We start from the raw sequence: 25,526 nt of genomic DNA, 5'->3' as shown, positions 1-25,526 counted from the left end.
AAAATAAAAAACATTTACCCTATATTGATTGGGTGGTAGATATTATGTTGAATTTTATATTTGATTAGACATTTTTTATTTGGTATGTTTGAATCAATGGTTATTTGGTATGTTTGAATCAATGGTTATTTGGTATTTTTGAATCAATGGTATGTTTGAATCAATATCATCTCACTGGGCACGCACTGATTTAATCAATGTGGTTTCCATGTCATTTCAATGCAATTACATTGAACCAATGTGGAATAAACGTTGAATTGACTTCTGTGCCCAGAGGGATTGTTTTTAACGTCATGATATCAACACAAATAAAGAGGCATATTGAAATAAAATATGAGGCCACAGTCCAATGATTTCTTCCTGAATAGTGACTCCTACCGGTATAGGACAGGTGATGCACTTCAGTGAGTACAAGTCCACCATCCAGATGCCTACTGCTATGTACGCTGCTTAGCTTTAGAAATAAGCTGTGTTTGTCTTAGCTGAGCCATCACGTCAACACATTTAGACATTGATCACTTTCATACTTCTTTGCGTAGACTACCTAAATCACATTGCGTAACTAACTTTTCTTACATAAACTGTATGTGAAAGTACATTCGGAGTGAGGTTGGACTTATGTAGGCTACATTGACATTTGATTTGCCCAAAGGACACCATCATTTCAATGGGTAGCTAGGTACACTATCATTCCTCCATGGTTGATTGGCTCTTAAAAAGTTTATAAGTAGTCACCATTAGCCCTATCAATAGGACGCCAAATGCATGATATTAATAATACACTTTTACCTTTGGATATTGTATTGTACATGAAGGATGGTTGTTTGATATCAAATGTAGTCTACAAGTTAGAAATATGTTGGATTCACATCTCAACCAAACATCTAAGTTGAAGAATAGGACTGAATCAAATCAAACTTTATTTATAACACATTGTTAGATTCTGGGTTAAACTTGGGACATTGTTATACTCAGAAGTATAGTATCTGAGGAGTGATAGAGATTGGTTTTAACATCAGAAGTTAATAGGGATAGGCGTCCCGTCAACGGGACAGTTGTAAATCATGCAGCGCCTTGTGTCACGATCGCAGATTTTAGAGAAACAACAAATGTCGGTACATATAAGTGTCTTATATCGGCTGAAATCTTAAACTCTTGTTAATATATCTCCACTGTCCAATTTACAGTAGCTATTACTGTGAAAAAAATGCCATGCTATTGTTTGAGGAGAGCTCCTAACAACAAAACACTTTTTTCACCGCGATAGGTTTGATAAATTCACCTCTGAAGGTGGAATGTGTACTTACATTCTGAAACCTTGCTCTGATTTATCATCCAAAGGGTCCCAGAGATACCATGAAGTGTTGTTTTGTTAGTTAAATCATTTTTCATGTCCTAAAAAGGTCCATATAGCATGCACAATCGATTTTGTATTTCCACTCATTCAATTTGCAAAGAAAGGAATCTGTGAAAATATAACCCTAAATGTTGTTTCAACCAGTCAAAGCACGTTCGAATTAATTCCTCAGAGATCCTAGAACGTAACCAGACTTCACTATATCATTAGGGGTGTAGTATATCCTATAGAACACCAAATTTGGTTAGAGAGGGACGCCTTCATGGCACACCGATGACGCGGGCGGTCTTCACTTGATCGACTGTAGGTTTTTCAAATAAGCACCAATCGTTGTCAAACAAAGCTAGCTAGACAGCCAATGAGCTGGGCTTTACGGGAGTATCCGGAAACCCCGTATCTGGGGGGTTTCCAGATACTCCCGTATGTAGCTGCTAAGCTTGTGCGACAGCAAGGCTATTCATTTTGGACAAAAATTAGAAGAATATGGAGAGTTATGAAGTTTACGAAAACTGTTTGTTTTGCAAATGTTGAACTTATAATATGGCTACTAATACTGGAAAAGCTAAATAAAAAATCCAAGTATACAGATGACGATATTCTTGCAGAAAAATGTAAAGTGAATGTAAATGTCTCCTTCACGATTTGCCCAAATGTACCAGGGTGACTTTACACTAAATGTTGTGTAGTTTGCTTATACTTCAAGTTATCCATCAAACTTTATTACCTTATCACTTCGTCTTCCTGTCGAACCATAAAAGATGTAAGGATTGGAGAGAAGGAGGAGTGCCTAAATTGGAGTAATATATATATACACACACACACACACACACACACACACACACACACACACACACACACACACACACACACAGTGGTGGAAACATGTTTTGTCTAATGCACCTGTATTGATCCTCTGGGAAGAATTAAACTTGGTTAAGCTTTCATAGTGTCGGTTGAGTTATTTACTCTGAGAATTAGAACCTAACAACATGTAAAGTTTGATTTGGTGCTATTCTTTAACTTTTTGGTTGCGATGGAGACGTGAATCCAACATATCAAATCATTCATTTGTAGACAAACTGGTTATTGAATTGAGAACGCAACCAAATAAATCAACATTCAAAGGAGCTTCTGCTTGGATAGTATATACTGTATTCTGTATGGAATTAATAACATATATAAAACAGGGGACTGTGGATCTGTCTCTGTCCATTAGTACGTTAGTATGTTCGTACGTTCATTCATTCGTCCGTTCGTCACACGCTATATCTCAAACAGCACTGGCCCGATTTTGACTAAACTGTGGTGAATGATGCATCTTGTCATAGAAATCCTGCATTTACACTGATTGGCCCATGGCGGGAGCTATAATAATTAACTGAAATGTTTTAGTCATACGCAATGTTTCAATTGGCCAAAGGGTGAGTGCTGCATCATTCATGGCGGACGACATGTGCCTTGTTTCAATGTTTAATAACTTTTTTTAAAAATCCAATGTATTTTCCATGTTGATTACACGTCACAATATGTTGACAATTTACGTTGAAACAACGTTGATTCAATCAGTGTGTGCCCAATGGGATGTGTGTGTCTGTGTGTGTGTGTGTGTGAGAGAGAGATTGAGAGAGTTATTGATAAAGACGTGCTGACAGCTATTAGACATAAATTGTGTAATTTAACTTTATTGATTCGTTTCCCACCTACACTCCCATGGCGGCCATTACTTTTCTTTACTGCAATCTCTCACAGACAGTTAGCAGCTGCTTCCTATTACTGAACAGGGTTGGATCGCATCTAGCAGAAATAACAAGCCTGTAGTAGGATTACCTTCTAAATGTTTTAAATGCAGTGACCCCTAATGACCCAATTTCAGATACCCATAATTCCTATGGATTTGCACATCATAGAATTGCACATATACGACCTTGGAGTCACAGTCAAGAATTTTATCTCCCTTTCATGTTGTTCAAACCCAGAATGATGACGCATTAAGCAAACATGCACCCATTGGCCCTCGATATTGATCAAGCGTGGCTATGTGTCATTGACCGTCAACCCTTTACCTCGAGCTCCAAGGGCTGGGGGCCCACGTATACACACAGACCGCTATGGAGTCCAGTTGTGTGGGTTCACTTTATTTCTTCCTCATTGTCCTTCAAATATGGACAGGCAGAAAGCTTCCAAATCTTTTTGAATATCTTCCCTTTGCAATAAGAAGATGACAATTTACACTCGTTTGAAATTTGTCAGTGAACCCTTGAAAAGGAGCACTTTTTTAGCCAGTGGAATGTCATCTCTTAAAACCTTTCTGTAAACGGCTACACATATTATTGCCTCTTAAACATAGTCCACTTGCCAGACACATCCAGCCCAAGTCGCTACCCACTGGGCACAGATGTCAATTCATCGTCTATTCCACATTGGGTCAACATCATTTCATTGAAATGATGTGGAAACAACGTTGATTCAACCAGTGGGTAGTTAGCAAGTCTTACACTTTAGACTCAAAGCAGCTCCAGACTACGCTTCACAGAGAACCACTAATTGTAACAAAGAATTGGTCAGAATTAGGGTTGCAAAGCTACTGATAATTTACAAAAGTTACCAGAATCTTCAGTAATTTTGGTAATTAACAGATAATCTATGGCAATTTTTTGTAACTTTGGTAATTTATACTTGAATAACTTTTTAAAAAAAGGCATTCGTATATAGTATTTCATCTGTGTCCATACTGTCCATGAGTTTCTAATAGATACACTGTAGACTACTGGTATATGGTTCAAGAGAAAATAACCTAATTAATTTTTAAAAAGTCTCTAATCAACAACGCCATTATTTTCAATTAACTCTGCAACTCTTCCAACTATTGACTTTTTCCACAACTGCCACCAGTTTAATGCTAAAATATTGACAACCAATACATATTGACATAGATAAATAAATAAAAATGTAGGATATTTCATGATGAAACCCTCATATTAAACATCAATGGTATTCACAAAATTTAAGATTTATATTTAGGATCATGTTTTACAGCTTTGAAATTGTATTTTTTATTTTAAAATCAACTTATTCAATGATTTCCTATATTTTACATGTGATAAGGCCACACAGAGGGCCAGAGATAATTACAGACATCTGTGATAATCTGAAGTACCAAAAAGGGTCACTAGATGTCTTGTGATAGACTACATACAATCCTTGAAAGTTACCAAAATTCTGGTAGTTTACTGGTATACATGAAAAGTTTCCAGTAATACACCCTCCCTTTGCAACCCTAGTCAGAGCCTCTCTCATAATGTGACTTCACCACACATTCCACCACAAGTAAACTGTTTATATACCAGGTAGGCTACAGTCATACACGCATGCTACTAAGTAGTTTAACTTGAGCCTCACAGATTCATCATTTTTGTAATGAATATAAGAAGACAAAACACATAATTGTGATTTGTATGTTTGCAAATTTCCATCAGTTACTTTTCTCTCGTGTGATTTCATATTTAAAACAGAAAGGTGATGATACTGTAGTGAGTAAGTGAGATTCAATCAGCAATATGTAATACGTATCCATAAACAGTATTTGTAAATTGTGAAACTAAGTTAACACGACAATAGGTTGGGCGTTAAATGCAACATGAAAGCAACTACAGCAAAAATAGTTGATGATGATGGCAGTGATGATTATGATTTTAATAATGATGATAAAGATGATTATGCCATCAATCTTTGTCTTGTATTTTCTTTGTCCATTGTCTTGATAAAGAATCAGTTGCTCGATCATAAAGTTTCCATAAAGTAATTCATGTTTCATTCATCTGCCTTTATCAGAAAAAGCCTCACTCTATTCTATTCTATAACCTCACTTTATTCTATTCTCTATTCCATAGTTACAGTATAAACATTCTTACTCAATGAACATTCAATATAGGACTAATCTTGGGATGAACCAAACACCTTTTCTACTTGTCTTTTGTATCTCATCCCCCCCCCCCCCCCCCCCCATCTCAATGACACAATCCTGCTAGAGAGACGGACACATAGCCAACTTGCCGTCATTAAGTCAACTTCTTTTGTGGGTCTTCTGGGAGCTCTTTTTCTTGGCCAGCGGCACATACTGTAGCTACCATCTTGTTTACATGCCACCTGTTGTTGTCTCTCGGTTGTCACAGAATTTATTCCTCATTTAATTAGTTATGGAAAATCGAATTACAGTGGTGTGATAGAGCAGTGGGGCCTCACCGCAGCCTTATTAGAAATGAAATTAGAGAACAAGTCAGAGCGGTGCGGAAATAGAAAACCTATTATCCAGTAGAAAAACAGCTGTACAGAAATGTTTGTAGAAACACTTGTATAGAAAAACACACTAATCTTTATCAACCTACTTTATATACAAAGGACATGTCCAAAGACACAGAATAAAATGTCATAATTTAAAGGGAAAGTTGGCATACATAAAAAAAGTTTCCAATGTTTTTCAGGAATCTCTATACCACTGCACTGTTGCCCATCCCGCTTGTATCGTTGAGGTCATAGCGCTCCGTGTCAGGGTTGCATTGCACACTGGGAAACCTCTTGGTGGGGCAGAGGAGGGTGAGGAAGTGGCGTCCGAAGGTTTCTGAGAGGCAGGCGTACAGGATGGGGTTGGCACAGCTCCAGGAATAGGACAACAGCACCACAAACTCAAAGCACCTGGCGAAGGTCAGCACCAGGTCCGTATGGTACAGCGAGCAGAAGTTGAAGGCGTAGAATGGCAGCCAGCACACGGCGAATGCCAGCACCACCGCCACCACCATCTTGGTGACCTGGGTTTCCAGGCGAGGGCTTTCCTGGCCTGGGGAGCTGGCCTGGTGGCGGTGGGTCCTCAGTGTGACCACCAAGGCAGTGTAGGAGACAATCATAACCAGGAAGGGCAGAGCAAATCCCAGGACAAATGTGTAGGTGATGAAGGCCAGCCACCAGGAGTCGGAAGCCACCTGGGGGTCCAAGTTACACAGGCCGTCCCTAGCCGAGAAATGGATGGTCATGGGGAGGACAGGCAACAGAGAGAACAGCCACAGGAAGCCGCTGACTATCTTGGCCCGCTTGGGCGTGCGCCAGCGGGCGAATCGCAGCGGGTCAACCAGCGCCATGTAACGGTCAATGCTCATCACGGTCAGGCAGAAGACGCTGGTGAACTGGTTGATGCCGTCCAGGACCATGACTAGCTTGCAGGCCAGGTCCCCGAATGCCCAGTGGTTCTGGAAATTCTGGATGGCAATGAAGGGGAGGCCCACCATAAAGAGGCCGTCGGCCAGGGCCAGGTTGAAGATGTACACCGTGGTGGCAGAAGCCATCTTGTCCAGCTTTAAGATAGCAACGATGACCAGGGTGTTCCCGCCCAGCCCTATGATGCACACAGCCAGGTAGAGAACAGCCATTGTCACACTGAACACATCCAGATCCTCCTGGAGATACATGTCCTCGTCCACGTAACTGGTGGTGGGGTCAGCTATCGACCCCGCATTGTAAAACGTCTCTGAGGTGAATGAGGAGTCCATCTTCGCTCAATACTTCCGTTTTTCAATGTTTGGTTTTGATAAATTGTGGCTCATTTAAAAAAATATGAAAAACTTGATAAAAAGCAGCAAAAAAGTCACAATAACAGTTAGAGTACAAAAACATTTGTGTCTTTTCCTCTGCAAACAGCTTGACAGTGCCTGTCCACCATTAGCATTCTCATAACAAAAATAACCCCAAAAACCTGTCTGTTACTTAGCCCAAGAAAACATCCATCCTCAAAGACAGGCCATTTCTGTGGTTTGGACAGCATGTGCTGTCCAAACCAACTGTTTCTTTTTTCTTTAAAATCTTTCAAGCTGAGTCCTTTGGTGTCCTGGAGGAAGCATTCTCTGTGGTAAGAAACTCACACCCATGTCAAATGGAGCACTTCAGTGAAGCTGGACGCTGTGTGTGAGAGGGCTTTTATATCTCCCCTGCAGCATTGAAGTGTGTGTCCACGGCTGCGAGCCCCATCAGTCTCCCTCTGGCTCTCTTATAAGCCTAATAAGCTCCCTTGGCTCTCCCGGCCCCGCTGTTATGCCGTTTCCAAGGTGTAGCCAGCCCCATCTGTTACAATACTTTTGTTTTGATAACTAAACTAAACATTCTCCACAAAGTGCAATCCAGCTTCTTTTTTTTTTCTTCCTCTCTCCTCTTCACCCTCACCCCATCCTTCTGTCTCCCCCAACCCACCCCTCTGCTCTCCTATACTCCCCTCACAGTTCGGGGGGGGGGGTCACTCGGAGCTGAACTAGCCCCCACTGCCACACACCCCACCACTTCCCGCTAGGGCCACCCACCTTCTAAACTGGCTAGAACGGATGAGCTGTGGACAGGAATGAAGCCCCCGTTGGTTATTGAGGCTTGTTTTTTTTCGCAGTAGTTTTTTGTCTTTTGTCTTTTGCTTCTCTCTCTGATTGGCTTTATTCTGTGGCAGTTCATTCATCATGGGGAGAGAGAGAGTGAGAGAGAGTGTGAGAGAGAGAGAGAGAGAGAGAGAGAGAGAGAGAGAGAGAGAGAGAGAGAGAGATGGCCAGTAGGCAGGCAGATAAAATGCAGGGTGAGTGATTGTCTCTAGCTAGAATACTCCAACAGTCCACAGACCCAGGAGCCACCTGGCACAAAACAAACACATCAACACATCCAGCAAATCAAATTATTTTTGGTCACATGCGTCAAATACAACAGGTGTAGACTTTACCGTGAAATGCTTACTTGTGAGCCCTTCCCAACAAAAAATAAGAGGAATAAAATGCACAAGAATGAAGGTATTTATATGGTACCAGTACCATATCAATGTGCAGGTGTACGAAGGATTAGAGGTAGATATGTACAGTGCTTTCGGAAAGCATTCAGACCTCTTCCCCTTTTCCACATTTCTTTACGTTACAGCCTTATTCTAAATGGATTAAATAAATAAAAAATCCTCATCAATCTACACACAATATCCCACAATGACAAAGCGAAAACAGTTTTTTTGAAATTTTTGCAAATGTATTCAGATTAAAAAACAGAAATACCTTATCTACATATGAGACTCTAAATTGAGCTCAGGTGTATCCTGTTTCCATTGATCATCCTTGAGATGTTTCTACAACTTGATTGGAGTCCCCCTGTGGTAAATTCAATTGATTGGGCATCATTTGGAAAGGCACACACCTGTCTATATAAGGTCCCACAGTTGACAGTGCATGTCAGAGCAAAAATCAAGCGATGAGGTCGAAGGAATTGTCCATAGAGCTCTGAGACAGGATTGTGTCAAGGCACAGATCTGGGGAAGGGTATCAAAAAATGTCTGCAGCATTGAAGGTCCCCAAGAACACAGTGGCTTCCATCATTGTTAAATGGCAGGTGTTTGGAACCACCAAGACTCCTAGAGCTGGCCACACGGCCAAACTGAGCAATCTGGGGAGAAAGGCCTTGGTCAGGGAGGTGACCAAGAACTCGATGGTCACTCTGACAGAGCTCCAGAGTTCATTTGTGGCGATGGGAGAACCTTCCAGAAGGACAACCATCTCTGCAGCACACCACCAATCAGGCCTTTATGGTAGAGTGGTCAGACGGAAGCCACTCCTCAGCAAAAGGCACATGACAGCCTGCTTGGAGTTGCCAAAAGGCCCGTAAAGGACTCTCAGACTATGAGAAACAAGATTTTCTGGTCTGATGAAACCAAGCATCACATCTGGAGGAAACCTGGCACCATCCCTACGGTGAAGCATGGTGGTAGCAGCATCATGCTGTGAGTATGTTTTTCAGAGGCAGGGACCTGAAGACTAGTCAGGATCGACGGAAAGTTGAATTGAGCAAAATACAGAGAGATCCTTGATGAAAACTTGCTCCAGAGTGCTCAGGACCTCAGACTGGGGCGAAGGTTCACCTTCCAACAGGACAACGACCCTAAGCACACAGCCAAGACAACGCTGGAGTGGCTTCGTGACAAGTCTCTGAATGTTCTTGAGTGGCCCAGCCAGAGCAGGAACATGAACCCGATCAAACATCTCTGGAGAGACCTGAAAATAGCTGTGCAGCGATGCTCCCCATCCAACCTGACAGAGCTTGAGAGGATCTGCAGAGAAGAATGGGAGAAACTCCCCAAATACAGGTGTGCCATGCTTGTAGCGTCATACTCAAGAAGACTCAAGTCTGTAATCAATGACAAAGGTGCTTAAAGTACTGAGTAAAGGGTCTGAATACTTATGTAAATGTCAGGTGGCTTCGGGACAAGTCCAGGATCCAGTTGCAGAGGGAGGTGATCAGTCCCAGGGTCCCGAGTTTGGTAATGAGCTTGGAGGGGACTAAGGTGTTGAATGCTGAGCTGTAGTCTATGAACAACATTCTCACATAGTTATTTCCCCTCTTGTCCAGATGGGAAACAGCAGTCTAAAGCACAATTAAGATTGCGTCATCTGTGGATCTGTTGGGGCGGTGTGCGAATTAGAGTGTGTCCAGGGTGTCTGGGATGATGGTGTTGATGCGTGTCATGACCAACCTTTCAAAGCACTTCATTATTCAACCTTTATTTTGACAGGGAAGACATATTGAGACCAAGGTTTCTTTTCCAAATGTGCCGGGATTACAGATGTGAGGGCTACGGGGCTATAGTCATTTAGGCAGGTTACCTTGGAGTTCAACACTTGAACAACATCATCAACACTTCAAACATGTCCAGGTGCTAAAGTGGTACAGGCGAGTGGAACGTTCAGTACCATCATAATTACAGTACAGTGCCTGTAGAAAGTATTCACACCCCTTGACTTTTTCCATATTTTGTTGTGTAACAGCCTGAATTTAAAATTGATTCAATTTAGATTTCTTTGGTCATTGGCCTTCACACAATACCCCATAATGTCAAAGTGGAATTATGGTTTTTGAAATGTTTACAAATGAATAAAAAATGAAAAGCTGAAAGGTCTTGAGTCAATTAGTGTTCAACCCCTTTATTATGGCAACCCTAAATAGGTTCATGAGTAAACATGTGCTTAATAAGTTGCATTAATATTTCAAACACAGATTCAACCACAAAGACCTGGGAGATTTTCCAAAGCCTCGCAAAGAAAGCCTAGTGGTTAGAGCATTGGACTAGTAACCGAAAGGTTGCAAGATTGAATCCCCGAGCTGACAAGGTAAAAATCTGTCATTCTGCCCCTGAACAAGGCAGTTAACCCAGTGTTCCTAGGCCGTCATTGAAAATAAGAATTTGTTCTTAACTGACTTGCCTGGTTAAATAAAATATGGCTATGTGTCACGCCCTGGCCATAGAGAGGGTTTTATTCTCTATTTTGGTTAGGCCAGGGTGTGACTAGGGTGGGCATTCTATGTCCTTTTTTCAATGTTTTGTATTTCTTTGTTTGGCCTGGTATGGCTCTCAATCAGGGACAGCTGTACATCGTTGTCGCTGATTGGCAGCCATACTTAGGTAGCCTGTTTTCCTTTGGGTTTTTTGGGTGGTTAATTTCAGTTTTGTATTGCTTACCTGACAGAACTGTTTGGCTGTCGGTTTCTGTTTATGTGTTCTCGGTAAAATAAATCCATGATGATCACTAACCACGCTGCGCCTTGGTCTACTCCTTCAGATGGCCGTAACACTATGTCTGTAATCTGCAAGGACTAAGGAGTTTATGATACAAATAAACTAGAATAGAGCTAAACAAATCCTAGAGGAAAACCTGGTTAAGTCTGCTTTCCAACAGACAATGGGAGACAAATTCACATTTCAGCAGGACAATAACCTAAAACACAAGGCCAAATATACACTGGAGTTGCTTACCAAGACAACGCTGAATGTTCTTGAGTGGCCTAATTACAGTTTTGACTTAAAAATCTATGTTAAGGCTTGAAAATGGCTGTCTAGCAATGATCAACAACCAACTTGACTTAGCAAGAAACATTTAAAAAATAATAATGTGCAAATATTGTACAATCCAGAGACTTACCAGGGAATATTCACAGCTGTAATCACAGCCAAAGGTGATTCTAACATGTATTGACTCAGGGGGTTGAATACTTAAATAATCAAGATATATCAGGTTATTGTTTATGATTTCTATTTTACAAATGTTAGAATTTCTCTTCCACCTTGACATTAAAGTATTTCATGTAGATCATCGACAAAAAAAAGTACAATTAAATCAATTTTAATCCCACTTTGTAACACAACAAAATGTGGATAAAGTCAAGAGGTATGAATAGTTTCTGAAGGTACTGTACCTGTCTGATCCACTGTCTCCTGTATCTGAGAAGATCTCAAATTCTAAATGTTCCCTAAATTCTCTGTCACGTCCTGACCATAGAAAGATGTTATTTTCTATGGTAGAGTAGGTCAGGGCATGACAGTTTTTTTCTCTCTCTATATTTTCTATTTCTATGTTCAGGTTCTAGTTTTGTATTTCTATGTTGGGGTTTTGCTTGGGATGATCTCCAATTAGATGCAGCTGGTCCTAATTGTCTCTAATTGGAGATCATACTTAAGTAGTTTTTTTTCCCACCTGGGTTTATGGGAGATTATCTTTGAGTCAGTGTATGTTTCACCGCTGCGTCACGGGTTGTTGTTGTTGTTGTTGTTGTTGTTGTTGTTGTTGTTGTTGTTGTTGTATGTATTGCATAGTTTCACAGTGTAAATAAATTGTGGAACGACACACACGCTGCACTTTGGTCTGCTTCTCCTTACGACAGCCGTGACATTCTCCCTTTCCATTACCCACACCCATCAACTCCTGGTGCCTGGCCTTTTACAGGCCCCTTTAAAGAGAGAAATGCCTTTGTCCTTTAAAGTGAGAAATGTCTTTGTTGTCTCAGTACCTGCTTAGGTTGTTAGTACTTCATAGAGTGGTGCTGGTTTTCCTCTCATAAAACTACTCTAGAGGCATTTGGTTTCATGGAGCTAAATGTTATGAGTTTCTCAGAGGCCTTGGATTTCACATATCATTTTTCTTGCTGTCTTTAGAAAAGTAAGTGCAAAGCTGTTGGTTTGTGATCAACTAAATCTCCTGAACATTTACAGTAGGAAATGTATGTACCGTTTGTAAATAAATAACCAAAAAGTACTGTATGTCAGAGTGTTGAGCTGTGAAGTTGTATAAGGGATGTATGATCACTTTAGGGGTCAGTCAGGCGAAAACTAAAGAACTATGAGTATGAGTATTGATTATTTACTGACCAAAGATTTAATGAGGTCATTTCCACTGTGTTTGTGTGGAAAAAACATTCCAGTGTGCCACTACGTTTACTCTACTCCCATCTTTATCAAAACACAGCATGGACCACTCAAGCAGGGCTGTGAAGCACTTTCGACAACACACACACACACACACACACACACACACACAATACTTAATGCTTTTAGCTGGATGACTAGAGCTGAGCTTACCTCCATCCTCTTTGCTGTGTATTGTCAGAAGATTTCCACAGAATGGAATCTAGGGCGTTGCGATGCGACCCACACAGCCTGACCAGTCAGGGTTAAATGGAACCAACTGAATACAAACCAAATAAAGTTGGTTAAAAGTCCAATGCAGCCATTTTTATCTCAATATCAAATCATTTCTGCATAACAATTAACTACCTTTCAGTGATAGTTTTCAATTAAAATGGTCAAAAATAAACAAAAATAGCTTCTTAGCAAAGAGCAATTTCTCAAACAATCATTTTGCTAGGACTGTCTGGGAGTGGTCTGAGTGGCGAGGGGAAAACAGAAAACTAGCTGTTATTGGCAGAGAGGTTCAGAAGTCTCTTTCTTATTGGTCTGGTGATGTCACCAGGCAGGTCAAAATTCCATCCCACCAAAACAGGTTGAAATTTCAGCAACTATTTTTAAACAGCTCTAAACGGGCATTATCATAATTTTTCTGATTTCACAGTATAATTCCAACCTCATAGTGGGGAAATGCATATAAAACACAGGCAAATCACGTTTTTGACTGCACTGGGCCTTTAACTGGACAATAGCACTATTGATTAAAAATAAGGAAAACTCACTGGCTGTCTTGAGGTTTCAAGGGCTTAAAAACCCTGAACCATGCATTATTCTCACTCCTTGTGCATTTGAGAGCTGGTCTGCACAAGAAGACCACTTCTCTTTTTAAAAAAGGCCATTTTAACATACTTTATAGACAAACCAGGAAGAATACATTACAATGCATTACATTCTTCCAGTGTATTTGTACTTGAGGCATAACATTTTTAGTGTTCGTCTAACGTCCAAGTTCCCCGTCTCGATTGTCAACGCATACGGAGAGCCGGCTGGTAGACTAGATTAGTGCTTGTCTAGCGAGGACTGGACACAACTGTGATTTTGATGGCATTCCAGGTTGTCTTTTTGCAGTCGAACTACAAATATCAGAAGATTGTTATAATAAGATAAGAAGATTGTTATAATAAGATAATTTATGTGTCACATAAGAGGGTGGTAGCTCTGACAGCTTTGGCTATGTCATGCATGGTAGGGATCATAATGTACCTACAGTTCAAATTAGACTAAGCTAAGCAGAGCCAGAACAACGGATCAGCAAGAGAACATTTAAAGCCTTAGAGTAGACCAATAGGCACAGACGTCAATTCAACTTATATTGCACGTTGTTCAAAGTTAGTTCATTGAAAATGAAAACCAGTGTGTGCCCAGTGGGGAGAGTACATTCATTGAGAGGAACATTCGGAATTTATCTGTTTAAAGCCCTACTGCCAACACAGGGACAGTTTACATATTGAAGCTGATATAGGAAAATAATCACAATGGTTACTTACAAATCCTCAAGCACAATAACAGACTATTCATAACAGATCATTGCAAATAACAGACCCTAGCAAATTGTCAGTGGGCTATTGAAATTCAAAAATAGCTTACAGCTTACATTCACAGAGGCACTACATGGGGTGTAACTACGTCACCTTACCTGAACTGTCCCATGCAGTGGTACTTCAACCTATTTTCTGCTACATTGCTAAACTGCTTTACCTGATCAGCTGGGCAGGACATGAGAGATTGTAAATAAAAATGACCTCCTGACAAAAGATATATAGTGGGATATCAGTCTCAACCTTTAAGTCTTTACTGAAGACTTATCTCTTCAGTAGGTCCTATGATTAAGTATAGTCTGGCCCAGGAGTGTGAAGGTGAACGGAAAGGCTGGAGCAACGAACCGCCCTTGCTGTCTCTGCCTTGCCGGTTCCCCTCTTTCCACTGGGATTCTCTGCCTCTAACCCTTTTACAGAGGCTGAGTCACTGGCCTACTGGTGTTCTTCCATGCCGTCCATGGGAGGGGTGCGTCACTTGAGTGGGTTGAGTCACTGACGTGGTCTTCCTGTCTGGGTTGGCGCCCCCCCCCCCCCCTTGGGTTGTGCCATGGCGGAGATCGTTGTGGGCTATACTCGGCCTTGTCTTAGGACGGTAAGTTGGTGGTTGGAGACATCCCTCTAGTGGTGTGGGGGCTGTGCTTTGGCAAAGTGGGTGGGGTTATATCCTGCCTGTTTGGCCCTGTCCGGGGGTATCATCGGATGGGGCCACAGTGTCTTCTGATCCCTCCTGTCTCAGCCTCCAGTATTTATGCTGCAGTAGTTTATGTGTCGGGGGGCTAGGGTCAGTCTGTTACATCTGGAGTATTTCTCTTGTCTTATCCGGTGTCCTGTGTGTATTTAAATATGCTCTCTCTAATTCTCTCTTTCTCTCTTTCTGTCTTTCTCTCGGAGGACCTGAGCCCTAGGACCATGCCTCAGGACTACCTGGTATGATGACTCCTTGCTGTCCCCAGTCCACCTGGCCGTGCTGCTGCTCCAGTTTCAACTGTTCTGCCTGCGGCTATGGAACCCTGACCTGTTCACCGGACGTGCTTGTTGCACCCTCGACAACTACTATGATTATTATTATTTGACCATGCTGGTCATTTATGAACATTTTAACATTTTAACATTTTGACCATGTTCTGTTTTAATATCCACCCTGCACAGCCAGAAGAGGACTGGCCACCCCTCATAGCCTGGTTCCTCTCTAGGTTTCTTCCTAGGTTTTTGGCCTTTCTAGGGAGTTTTTCCTAGGGAGTTTTTCCTAGCCACCGTGCTTCTTTCACATGCTTTGCTTGCTGTTTGGGGTTTTAGGCTGGGTTTCTGTACAGCACTTTGAGAATATCAGCTGATGTACGAAGGGCTATATAAAAAAAATAAAAAAATAAAAATAAATAAATAAATAAATAAATAAATTTGATTTGATTTGATATGCAAAATCAATAAAAATAATATAAATAATACTATGCAGGAAATGATCAGTTTGAAAAAACCAAACATGACATTCATAAAACACAATTTGTAATATTGATGTTAAAGGTTAGTAGCATAGGCTGGCTATGACTTTGTGAAGGAAGGCTTATTGTCCTATCAAATTACAATACACGCCTCCAAATGCTGAAATAGCCAATGGCATCTTGCGAGGGGCAGTGCTCAACCTGTCACAGATACGTGTACAGGGAAGTAGGAAGTAAATACATTCGACTTGCGGTGCCAGAAGTGACAGTAAGTATTTTAAGTGATTTAATGAATTAAAACAAGATGAGAATATATTAATCTGTCACCGGATAACGCATGTGTCTTGGTAATGCCGTAAAACGTGTTTCGTTGCAACATAACCAGCGCAGCGAACAAAAGCAAAGTTGTATGACAGTGTCGTCTGATACTGCTAGGCCAACTCTTTGGATGATACTAGCAACGCACATTGATTTAAGATAGAGAGCCGAAAGAGACAGCTCTTTTTGACACAAATAAAGATGGAACAATGCAATAGCAAATGTTTCTCTTCTTGCTTGCCAAGCAAGTTTATTTAGCTAGCTAGACAGCTAAGCAGGACGCTTGTGGGGTTGGGCAGTAATTTGCAAACATGCCACCCTGTCACGTTTCTGAACCAACAGGATTTAGCACACACGCCTTTGTTCTACAAAATGATCTGTTATTTGGAGCACTCATATTACAGGGATTTCCTGACAATGTACCTTACATTCGTCAAGTTAGTTAGCTACTGTGACTGTGTCGTTAAAACAACCTAAAGTATCCTGTGCGGCTCCACTCCACTGTGTGCATCTCTCTGTCCCCAGGATTGGCACCATGCTTCCAGGCTACAGTCCTGTGACCCAGGCCCTGCTGGGAACCCTGTTCACCTGGGGCCTGACTGCTGCTGGGGCTGCCCTGGTCTTCATCTTCTCCAGCCGACAGGTAAGGAACTGGTACAACGTTTCTCTGTGTGTTGCTGCTGTATGATGTTTTACTGTATTGTGACACTGGTATATGCACACAAATATAGTTTATGTCCCTGGTGTGAACTCCAATATGTCCCTTAGTTTCACTAAATCAATCGCAGTATATTTGAATGGCTTCAGCAGTTCTAGTTCCATAGAAATGGAAAGTTCAATATCTTTGAAGACATACCTTACTTTCTTTTTTGTCCTTGTGAAGGGCATTTCCATGGTAACGGAATTAGACTCCGATTTAAAAAAAATATATATATATTTAAAATGTATGTTAAACAAAAAAACATTGATTTTAAAGGTTAACAAACCATACAACTGTATGCACAATGGCTACTTTGAACAATTTACACAGTCAAACAATTATTAAACATTTACTGGAAAGACTGCAGATACAAAGTTTGGTAAGAGAATTACAGTACAATATCCCTCAGTTTTATTCTGTTACCAAACTTTATTTATGCACAGTTCTTCCTGTAAATGTGTATTAGTAACATTTTTTAGTTAAAATTCTTAAAAGTAGTCATTGTGCATAGTCATGGTTTGTTAAACTTTGAAATCACATGGTTTTTGTTTGGTTTACATTTTAAAGTGAAAAATCAGTCTCAGCGTAATTCCGTTACCATGGAATTGCTCTGAACTAAACGTCACATTGGATTGTTGATGCCCTTGGTTTGACTTCACTCCTCCTTTCTCTCTGCCCCCCTTTTCAGAAGCGAATATTGGATGGAAGTCTGGGCTTTGCTGCTGGGGTAAGAAAATATGCTTTTGAACACACACACACACACACCTGTCCTTCCTTTTTTTCAAAACCCAGGGTTCCTCTGCTATCTGTCAACACGTGAATACGAGCAGATGTCAGATGTGACAGCCTTTTGAGTTGTTGTGGTGAACTCAGTTCTCTGTTTTTCAAACATTTCTTGAAGATCCTCAAAGCCAAAGGAAGGGTGAGACTTTTCCAAAGGTATTGCCTACTGCTTTACAGTGAGGGAAAAAAGTGTTTGATCCCCTGCTGATTTTGTACGTTTGCCCACTGACAAAGAATTTGCATTTTAATGAGGGAAATAAGTATTTGACCCCCTCTAAATCAGAAAGATTTCTGGCTCCCAGGTGTCTTTTATACAGGTAACGAGCTGAGATTAGGAGCACACTCTTAAAGGGAGTGCTCCTAATCTCAGCTTGTTACCTGTATAAAAGACACCTGTCCACAGAAGCAATCAATCAATCAATCAGATTCCAAACTCTCCACCATGGCCAAGACCAAAGAGCTCTCCAAGGATGTCAGGGACAAGATTGTAGACCTACACAAGGCTGGAATGGGCTACAAGACCATCGCCAAGCAGCTTGGTGAGAAGGTGACAACAGTCGGTGCGATTATTCGCAAATGGAAGAAACACAAAAGAACTGTCAATCTCCCTCGGCCTGGGGCTCCATGCAAGATCTCACCTCGTGGAGTTGCAATGATCATGAGAACGGTGAGGAATCAGCCCAGAACTACACGGGAGGATCTTGTCAATGATCTCAATGCAGCTGGGACCATAGTCACCAAGAAAACTATTGGTAACACACTACGCCGTGAAGGACAGAAATCCTGCAGTGCCCGCAAGGTCCCACTGCTCAAGAAAGCACATATACCTACCCGTTTGAAGTTTGCCAATGAACAATGGACAACTGGGTGAAAGTGTTGTGGTCAGATGAGACCAAAATGGAGCTCTTTGGCATCAACTCAACTCGCCGTGTTTGGAGGAGGAGGAATGCTGCCTATGACCCCAAGAACACCATCCCCACTGTCAAACATGGAGGTGGAAACATTATGCGTTGGGGGTGTTTTTCTGCTAAGGGGACAGGACAACTTCACCGCATCAAAGGGACGATGGACGGGGCCATGTACCGTCAAATCTTGGGTGAGAACCTCCTTCCCTCAGCCAGGGCATTGAAAATGGGTCGTGGATGGGTATTCCAGCATGACAGTGACCCAAAACACACGGCCAAGGCAACAAAGGAGTGGCTCAAGAAGAAGCACATTAAGGTCCTGGAGTGGCCTAGCCAGTCTCCAGACCTTAATCCCATAGAAAATCTGTGGAGGGAGCTGAAGGTTTGAGTTGCCAAACGTCAACCTCAACCTTAATGACTTTGAGATGATCTCTAAAAAGGAGTGGGACAAAATCCCTCCTGAGATGTGTGCAAACCTGGTGGCCAACTACAAGAAACGTCTGACCTCTGTGATTACCAACAAGGGTTTTGCCACCAAGTACTAAGTCATGTTTTGCAGAGGGGTCAAATACTTATTTCCCTCATTAAAATGCAAAACATTTTATAACATTTTTGACATGCGTTTTTCTGGATTTTTTTGTTGTTGTTCTGTCTCTCACTGTTCAAATAAACCTACCATTAACATTATAGACTGATCATTTCTTTGTCAGTGGGCAAACGTACAAAATCAGCAGGGGATCAAATACTTTTTTCCCTCACTGTATAAGAAGTCGTCTATCTTTCTGTGATAGTTTGGCAGACGCATCGCCTCCCTTACAGTTAGGGATCTGATTCGCAATTTTTTTGTTGTTGTATTTGTCTCATCGCTGCAACTCCCCAACGGGCTCGCAAGGCGATGGTCGAGTCATGCGTCCTCCGAAACATGACCCGTCAAACCACGCTTCTTAATACCCGCCTGCTTAACACGGAAGCCAGCCTCACCAATGTGTTGGAGGAAACACTGTTCAACTGACTACTGAGGTCAGCCTGAAGGCGCCCGGCCCGCCACAAGGAGTCGCTAGAGCGCGATGAGCAAAGTAAAGCCCCCCCCCCCGCCAAACCCTCCCGTAACCCGGACGATACTGGGCCAATTGTGCGCCGCACTATGGGACTCCCGATCATTGCCGGTTGTTATATGCCTTAGACCACTGCGCCTCTCGGGAGGCCCTCTCTGATTCGGGATCTTAATTATGCATCTATTTTATACTCCCCAATATCTCGTAGAATGTAAGAAGAAGAATATTTATGTAAGGTATTGTTGCCACCACTACAAACGCTGAAAGAAGTCTACCTTTAGTAGGTGCCCATGGGGAAACTGGAAATTAAGTTAACATTTTGTAGTAAAGGTATCTCTATCCCCAAAGAATTTAATTTTCTAAGTAACATTAATATACTGATTTGATGAAAATGAAATCAAGAGAGGCAAGTGACCGCTATGGTTTCAGAGAGATTTAGTTATTTTTTAACTAGCCAGAAGTTCACAGCAGCAATCAATTTTTTCTTGGCCTAATCATAAAGTATGAGTTTATTAAATAATTCATACAAATGGGTAGAATTTATTTTTATGTTCTGGATTTTCAAATTCTGAGTGAAATTAATTTCGCAGTTGATGCTTTTACATTTTGATGCCTGCATAAAATATTTTCACTGTGAGGAGTTCAGACAGAAAACACTACAGTTTAAAAGTTTAACATTTTTTACATGACAATACATTAAGTCTTGACGTTAGGCTCTGCAGCTTCAGGGTAGCTCACTGCCATATCAAAGCTAAATCACTACCACAACAAACTTCAGGGAGTGAGCACATCATAGCGTTTTATTTAACCTTTATTTAACTAGGCAAGTCAGTTAAGAACAAATTCTTATTTACAATGATGGCCTAGGAACAATGTGTCAACTGCATTGTTCAGGGGTAGAACGACAGATGTTTTACTTTGTCAGCTCGGGGATTCGATCTAGCAACCTTTAGGTTACTGGCCCAATGCTCTAACCCCTAGGCTATCTGCCGCCCCAATATCAGCTGATTTCAAACACTCAGGTTTCTGGTCTGAACTGGCTTCGCTTTATTTCTGGGCCCAACTATGGTCGAGATCTGAGCTGTTTTTAAGGGAGGAAGTAAGGAGCAGTTGATTGATCATTATGAATTAAACTATTAGCCTACACACAGTGTAGAAAAATATCTGAAAATAAGCTGCAAACATTGAGTATGTTTGTGTACCTGCTACTTTTCCTTGTGCTGGTTAACTTTAGGACTTTTCTCTTTAGGACTATTTTTGTGTCTGGACTGGAAGGGAATTTAGTAATAACATTGCAAGGCAAAATGATAATACAATCCTCCAGTTCTGCCCTATGCAGAGGCAAGGCCGAGAGCTGCTTCTACCTGCCTCTCTCATTCGTCACTCCTCCTCATGGTGACCTTCTCGCAGGCAGTGGGGCTCTGTTCATTAAAGTCTGTTGTAGGCATTTGCTCCTCCACTGCCTCACTCGCTTTGTATTCTGATGCTCACAGGTAGCTCACGCAGTCCCTGAAATGCGCTGGGAATAGTTCTTTGCTGAGGGGTTCAGTACCATTCCTCTCTCTGCTTTCTCCATCTTTACTGCTGCTCTTCCCAGCTTTTACATTTGGCTGTAAAGTCTTGCATCTTGGACCGTGGCATAGACATTTATCTAGTCTTGGCAAACAAAGTCATATGCTTTGTTTTACTCTGGAGTGGGTCCCTATGGGAGGAGAGCTTGTTGAAGGAAGTGCGGTTCTATTGTTATTAGTCCCACTGGTCTCTTCAGTCATAACAAATAAACCGCAGACTAGACACAACCGAAAGGGCTGTATTCAGACAAGCATCTGTGGAAAGTTTACAGTAGAACACCACTGTGTTTAACTGTGTCTATGTCGCCTTTGGAGTGGTTGCATTTCCTCATTATTTTAGAGGTTCAGGTAGCAAGGCAAGGCAAAACATGCGTTTTTCTGGATTTTTTGTTGTTGTTATTCTGTCTCGCACTGTTCAAATAAACCTACCATTAAAATTATAGACTGATCATTTCTTTGTCAGTGGGCAAACGTACAAAATCAGCAGGGGATCAAATACTTTCCCCCCCACTGTTATGTGTCAACAAACACTGCATATGGAGAGGAAGAGATTAGTTCCAGGTAAGGAGTTGTCCAAGTTCCTTATTTATTCAGGTGTCATGCATGGCATTCCCTTCGCTTTGCTCAGGAGAAATGTGGCTTCTGAGGCATCTGCATTAGACCCAGGAGGGAGCTGTCTATAGAAACACAAGTTCCTGTCTAGAAGAAACTTCTAGAATAACAGAATGAGATGGGAAATAGATGTTTGCATTCTCTTAATTTGATCACTCTTTTGTTGCAGGAAATTCAAACTTGTAGTGGCTCCGAGGTTTAAAAAGGCTTCTAAAGTTTATAATTTCCACTATAACATTTCAGACTGGATTTTCCCTAATCGAAAATGGCGTCAACTCATACAAAAATGTCCATTAATTGTAATCCACATAATAACTCGCATGTCCTGTTGCTGCAGGATTATTTTCCTGCTGTGAGAAACTGGTCAAATTAAGAGAAGACATCTGTAAAGAACTGAGGTTGAAATTGAATCATTGATGACCTGACGTGATACAGTAGGCCATATTGTAACGGTCCACTGGGTGCAAAATGGAATTTTGAAATGAAGGAATTTCACAGGGACTTCACATGATTGGATTGGTGTTTGACGGACATTCTTACAATGCATTTGCATTTTACTTGAGTGGATGCATACATAGCCTAGTGTGGGAGAAAGAATGCAGTCAAGGAACATAAATAGTATTGAGGAATGTGGTTATTCCAGCATAAATATGCAGCATAAATATAGATCCTATAAATATATAGAAAAAAATTAATAGGGAATAAAAGAGCTATTTATATATATATATATATATATATATTTATTTTTGTGCTAAAGATGAATCATGTCTCGTTCCTTATTGGTTCCAACGTCCATGAGTTGTAGGTCTCTGTGCTTAGTTTGCATAACCTGCCACACTTGTCAAACATCAGAGTGATGGAATGTTGTGCTGGAAACTTACATTTGTCTAGAGTTGCTGTAGGCGAAAATAAACAGAACATAGAAAGCTAATCCATCTAGCTAGCTACGCTTCAATGTGTCTTGTGTTTATTTCTACATTCCATAATTCGTAATAACAAGTCATCGGTGTTGCGTTGGTATTTATCAACTTAATTCTGAGAACGTGAGCCTAGACGGACTTTTTGAAATTGGCTGCTTATTGTCCTTGGACCTTTCTGTCCAGTAGGCTCCGACAAAGACTGTTACTCATTGTGTTTGAAACTGCGATGTTCTCAGCTTTGTGTTACTTGTATAGATAAACAAACATTATGTTTTACAGGAAATTAGGGATAAACTATTCAAAGCTCAACTGGTGTCTATGGGAAGATCCTTCACTACAGTGACTGCACACGACCCTAGTTTGATTTGGGTCTACTGTGAATATGCCTTTGCCATTATAGTGTATTAACAAGCCAACAAAGGTAGAACATGGTCAATTATTTGCAGGGTTACACTTAGGTGAAAACTTGGTAATTACATCAGACATGGTAAAAACAAGTGTCAGGGTAACTAAAATGAGTTAATATGAATTAATACATACTGTGCTAACTGAACGCAAAACCAAACGAAACAAATATTTTCTAACATTGTTATACATATAATAATAGCTAGGATTATTAAACCTACATAACAAACAAATGTTTAGCATAATCATCAAAATATAGTGTGCTGTAAGTGCAGCACTTATTCATTCAGATGGAATAAGAAGCTTATGATTATGTGTACGCTCAATCATTTAATATAATTCTAATGGCCTTAACATGTAACACGTAGCCTACTGATGCAGGTGCAGTCTGTGTACAAAACATTGGAGTCTGGTCCAGTCATTCAATGCGATGGCCCTTTCCACGTTTGCGCCGTTATCGTTATGCACACTTGCTGCTCGTCATTCAGGCCCCAGGGGGCTAAAGCTTCTCTCAACCCCAGAGCAACGTTTTCTCCCGTGTGATCTCTGGGGAAGTAGCCTGTGATGTTTGCAAGCACCGACCTTTCAGTTGAAACTCCTCATCAATAAAGTGTACTGTCAAACTACTGTACTGTAGGCTCGCCTGTTCTACCAAAGGTCTGTTGTAGTCGCGTAATAATCAACACGCTCTGTTAAAACTTTTCCCTTCATTTTGTTATACAGTGTTGGGATGGTGACTTTGGAGAAATATGTGCGAGATGGAATCTTGTATATCCTGTCCCGCGTGTTTATCATCTTGTCGAAGCCGTCTTTGCAAATAGGAATCATGTCTTTGGCTGTGTGATAGCCTCTGGGATTGATATCACCTATGTGACTGCGAGATATTTTTTTGAAGACGCTATGGCATGCCTGTTTAAGATAGGTGGCTTTGGTGCTGTCGCCCCCCCCCCCCCCCTCTCATGCAATCGTCATAAAGTGTGGGATGGTTCTTCTTCAAATTATTCAATATACTTGTCGCCACAATTCCGACATCGGTTTGCCTGTAGCCCGAAATACTGCCATACCACTGAAGATGCGCTCTACTTTGCCACCAAATCGATCTCGTTAGCGCTCGCAGCACTCATGTTTCCGAGGTTTACTGAGTTAAAGCCCTTTCTCTCCTCACCAGCATCTAACTGCACGCGTTAAACGGGGATGTATGTGATTGGTCAGCATTCTCTGTGAGTGTAGCGTATCTCATTGGAGGAGATACTGTAGTCTAGTTTCTGTTGTGTTAATGGAGTGACAAAGAAAGGAGAATATCGCAATATGGATATTGCACATGTCAATATCACAATTTCGATCTGAATTCAATTCATTGTGTAGACCTATCCCACGCCCACATCCATTATGGTCCTGGATACTCCAAGTTATGCTGGCAGACTCGAATTAGCATAGCTGGAGGCTTGGACATGTGCAGACTACTGGACCAGATAGGCAGACATCTGTGACTGTTCAGGAAGACTACTGTAACTTTTCTTAATTACCCATTGGCTTCGTAGGTTCAACAAACAAAATAAAATTCTCAACATTTTTGTTGAAGTTTGTTGACCAATGTCGATTGCTTCAATAATGCTCAATGTCGGTGTATGTTGAAGAACATATGTAATTTTCATGATCATTATTGTACACCAGGTCCTTGCGACTTGAACAGTCCTTTCAGTTTTCTCCTACAAAAAAATGCATTTAAATGGATTCTTTGACCTATTCAGAGACAATGTGATATAGGTCATTGGTTCTTCTGCCTCACGCCTCAGTAAACAACAATCCATAAACGCTATCAAGATTGCATAGCCTATTTGAACTCTAGATAATGCACAATTTGTTGTTCCTTTTTTAGTTGATGTGGAACAGAGTGGAAAGCCTCGGTATCCATAAAATAAGGGATGCTTTCGAAAAAAAATAGATTTCTCCACATGCAGAAGCCAGATCAATCCTGACTGCTAGGCCTAATTGTGCAATATCCTGAGATGTGATGCGCTCTGACATAAAATACAGATTTTCAAATGACCCATGATGAAGGGAGACTGCTCAGCAGGTAAGCTTCTCTATTCTGAATGTCCTTTCTTCAATTGATGTTGAACGAGGTAGATGATAAAGATGTATAGATAGGTGGACATTGGCTATAAGGAAGAGCACACCTGCAGGTATGGTCATCAAATAAAAAATAAAAAACGAATTTGGTTTGTCACATGCGCCAAATACAACAGGTGTAGAACTTACTGTGAAATGCTTACTTAACCAACAATGCAGAGTTATAAAAACGTAGCTAAAAAAAAAAAATGTGCTCAATAAACTAAAGGAAAAATAGTAAAGCAACAATAATGAGGATATTTCTCTCTATCACAGGAGATTAGTGGGACCTTAATTGGGGAGAAAAACACCTACCCATTCAAGGGTTTTTCTTTATACACTGCTCAAAAAAATAAAGGGAACACTTAAACAACACAATGTAACTCCAAGTCAATCACACTTCTGTGAAATCAAACTGTCCACTTAGGAAGCAACACTGATTGACAATAAATTTCACATGCTGTTGTGCAAATGGAATAGACAACAGGTGGAAATTATAGGCAATTAGCAAGACACCC

The 25,526-nt window shown here is 41.1% G+C and overlaps 2 protein-coding genes across 2 annotated transcripts in view; one reads left to right on the top strand and one right to left on the bottom strand.

Moving 5' to 3' along the window:
- Positions 1-5,729: 5,729 nt before the first annotated feature.
- On the bottom strand, positions 5,730-7,486 carry LOC106579011 (somatostatin receptor type 5). Its single transcript, XM_014158405.3, has one exon. The coding sequence runs from the start codon at positions 6,895-6,897 to the stop codon at positions 5,845-5,847; it is 1,053 nt and encodes a 350-aa protein (XP_014013880.1). The 5' UTR covers positions 6,898-7,486; the 3' UTR covers positions 5,730-5,844.
- An 8,324-nt stretch (positions 7,487-15,810) lies between these two features.
- Positions 15,811-25,526, top strand: part of slc39a11 (solute carrier family 39, member 11) — a 145,683-nt gene continuing 135,967 nt past the window's right edge. The window contains 3 exon segments of the mRNA XM_014158407.2: positions 15,811-15,895; positions 16,471-16,588; positions 17,334-17,372. Coding sequence (XP_014013882.1) covers positions 16,481-16,588; positions 17,334-17,372 — 147 coding nt within the window. The 5' untranslated portion in view covers positions 15,811-15,895; positions 16,471-16,480.

Source organism: Salmo salar, chromosome 19 (assembly GCF_965601325.2).
Source record: "Salmo salar chromosome 19, fSalSal1, whole genome shotgun sequence".
Taxonomy (NCBI): Eukaryota; Metazoa; Chordata; class Actinopteri; order Salmoniformes; family Salmonidae; genus Salmo; species Salmo salar.
Note: the sequence above shows the minus strand (reverse complement) of the source record. Positions and strands in the feature narration are given on the sequence as shown.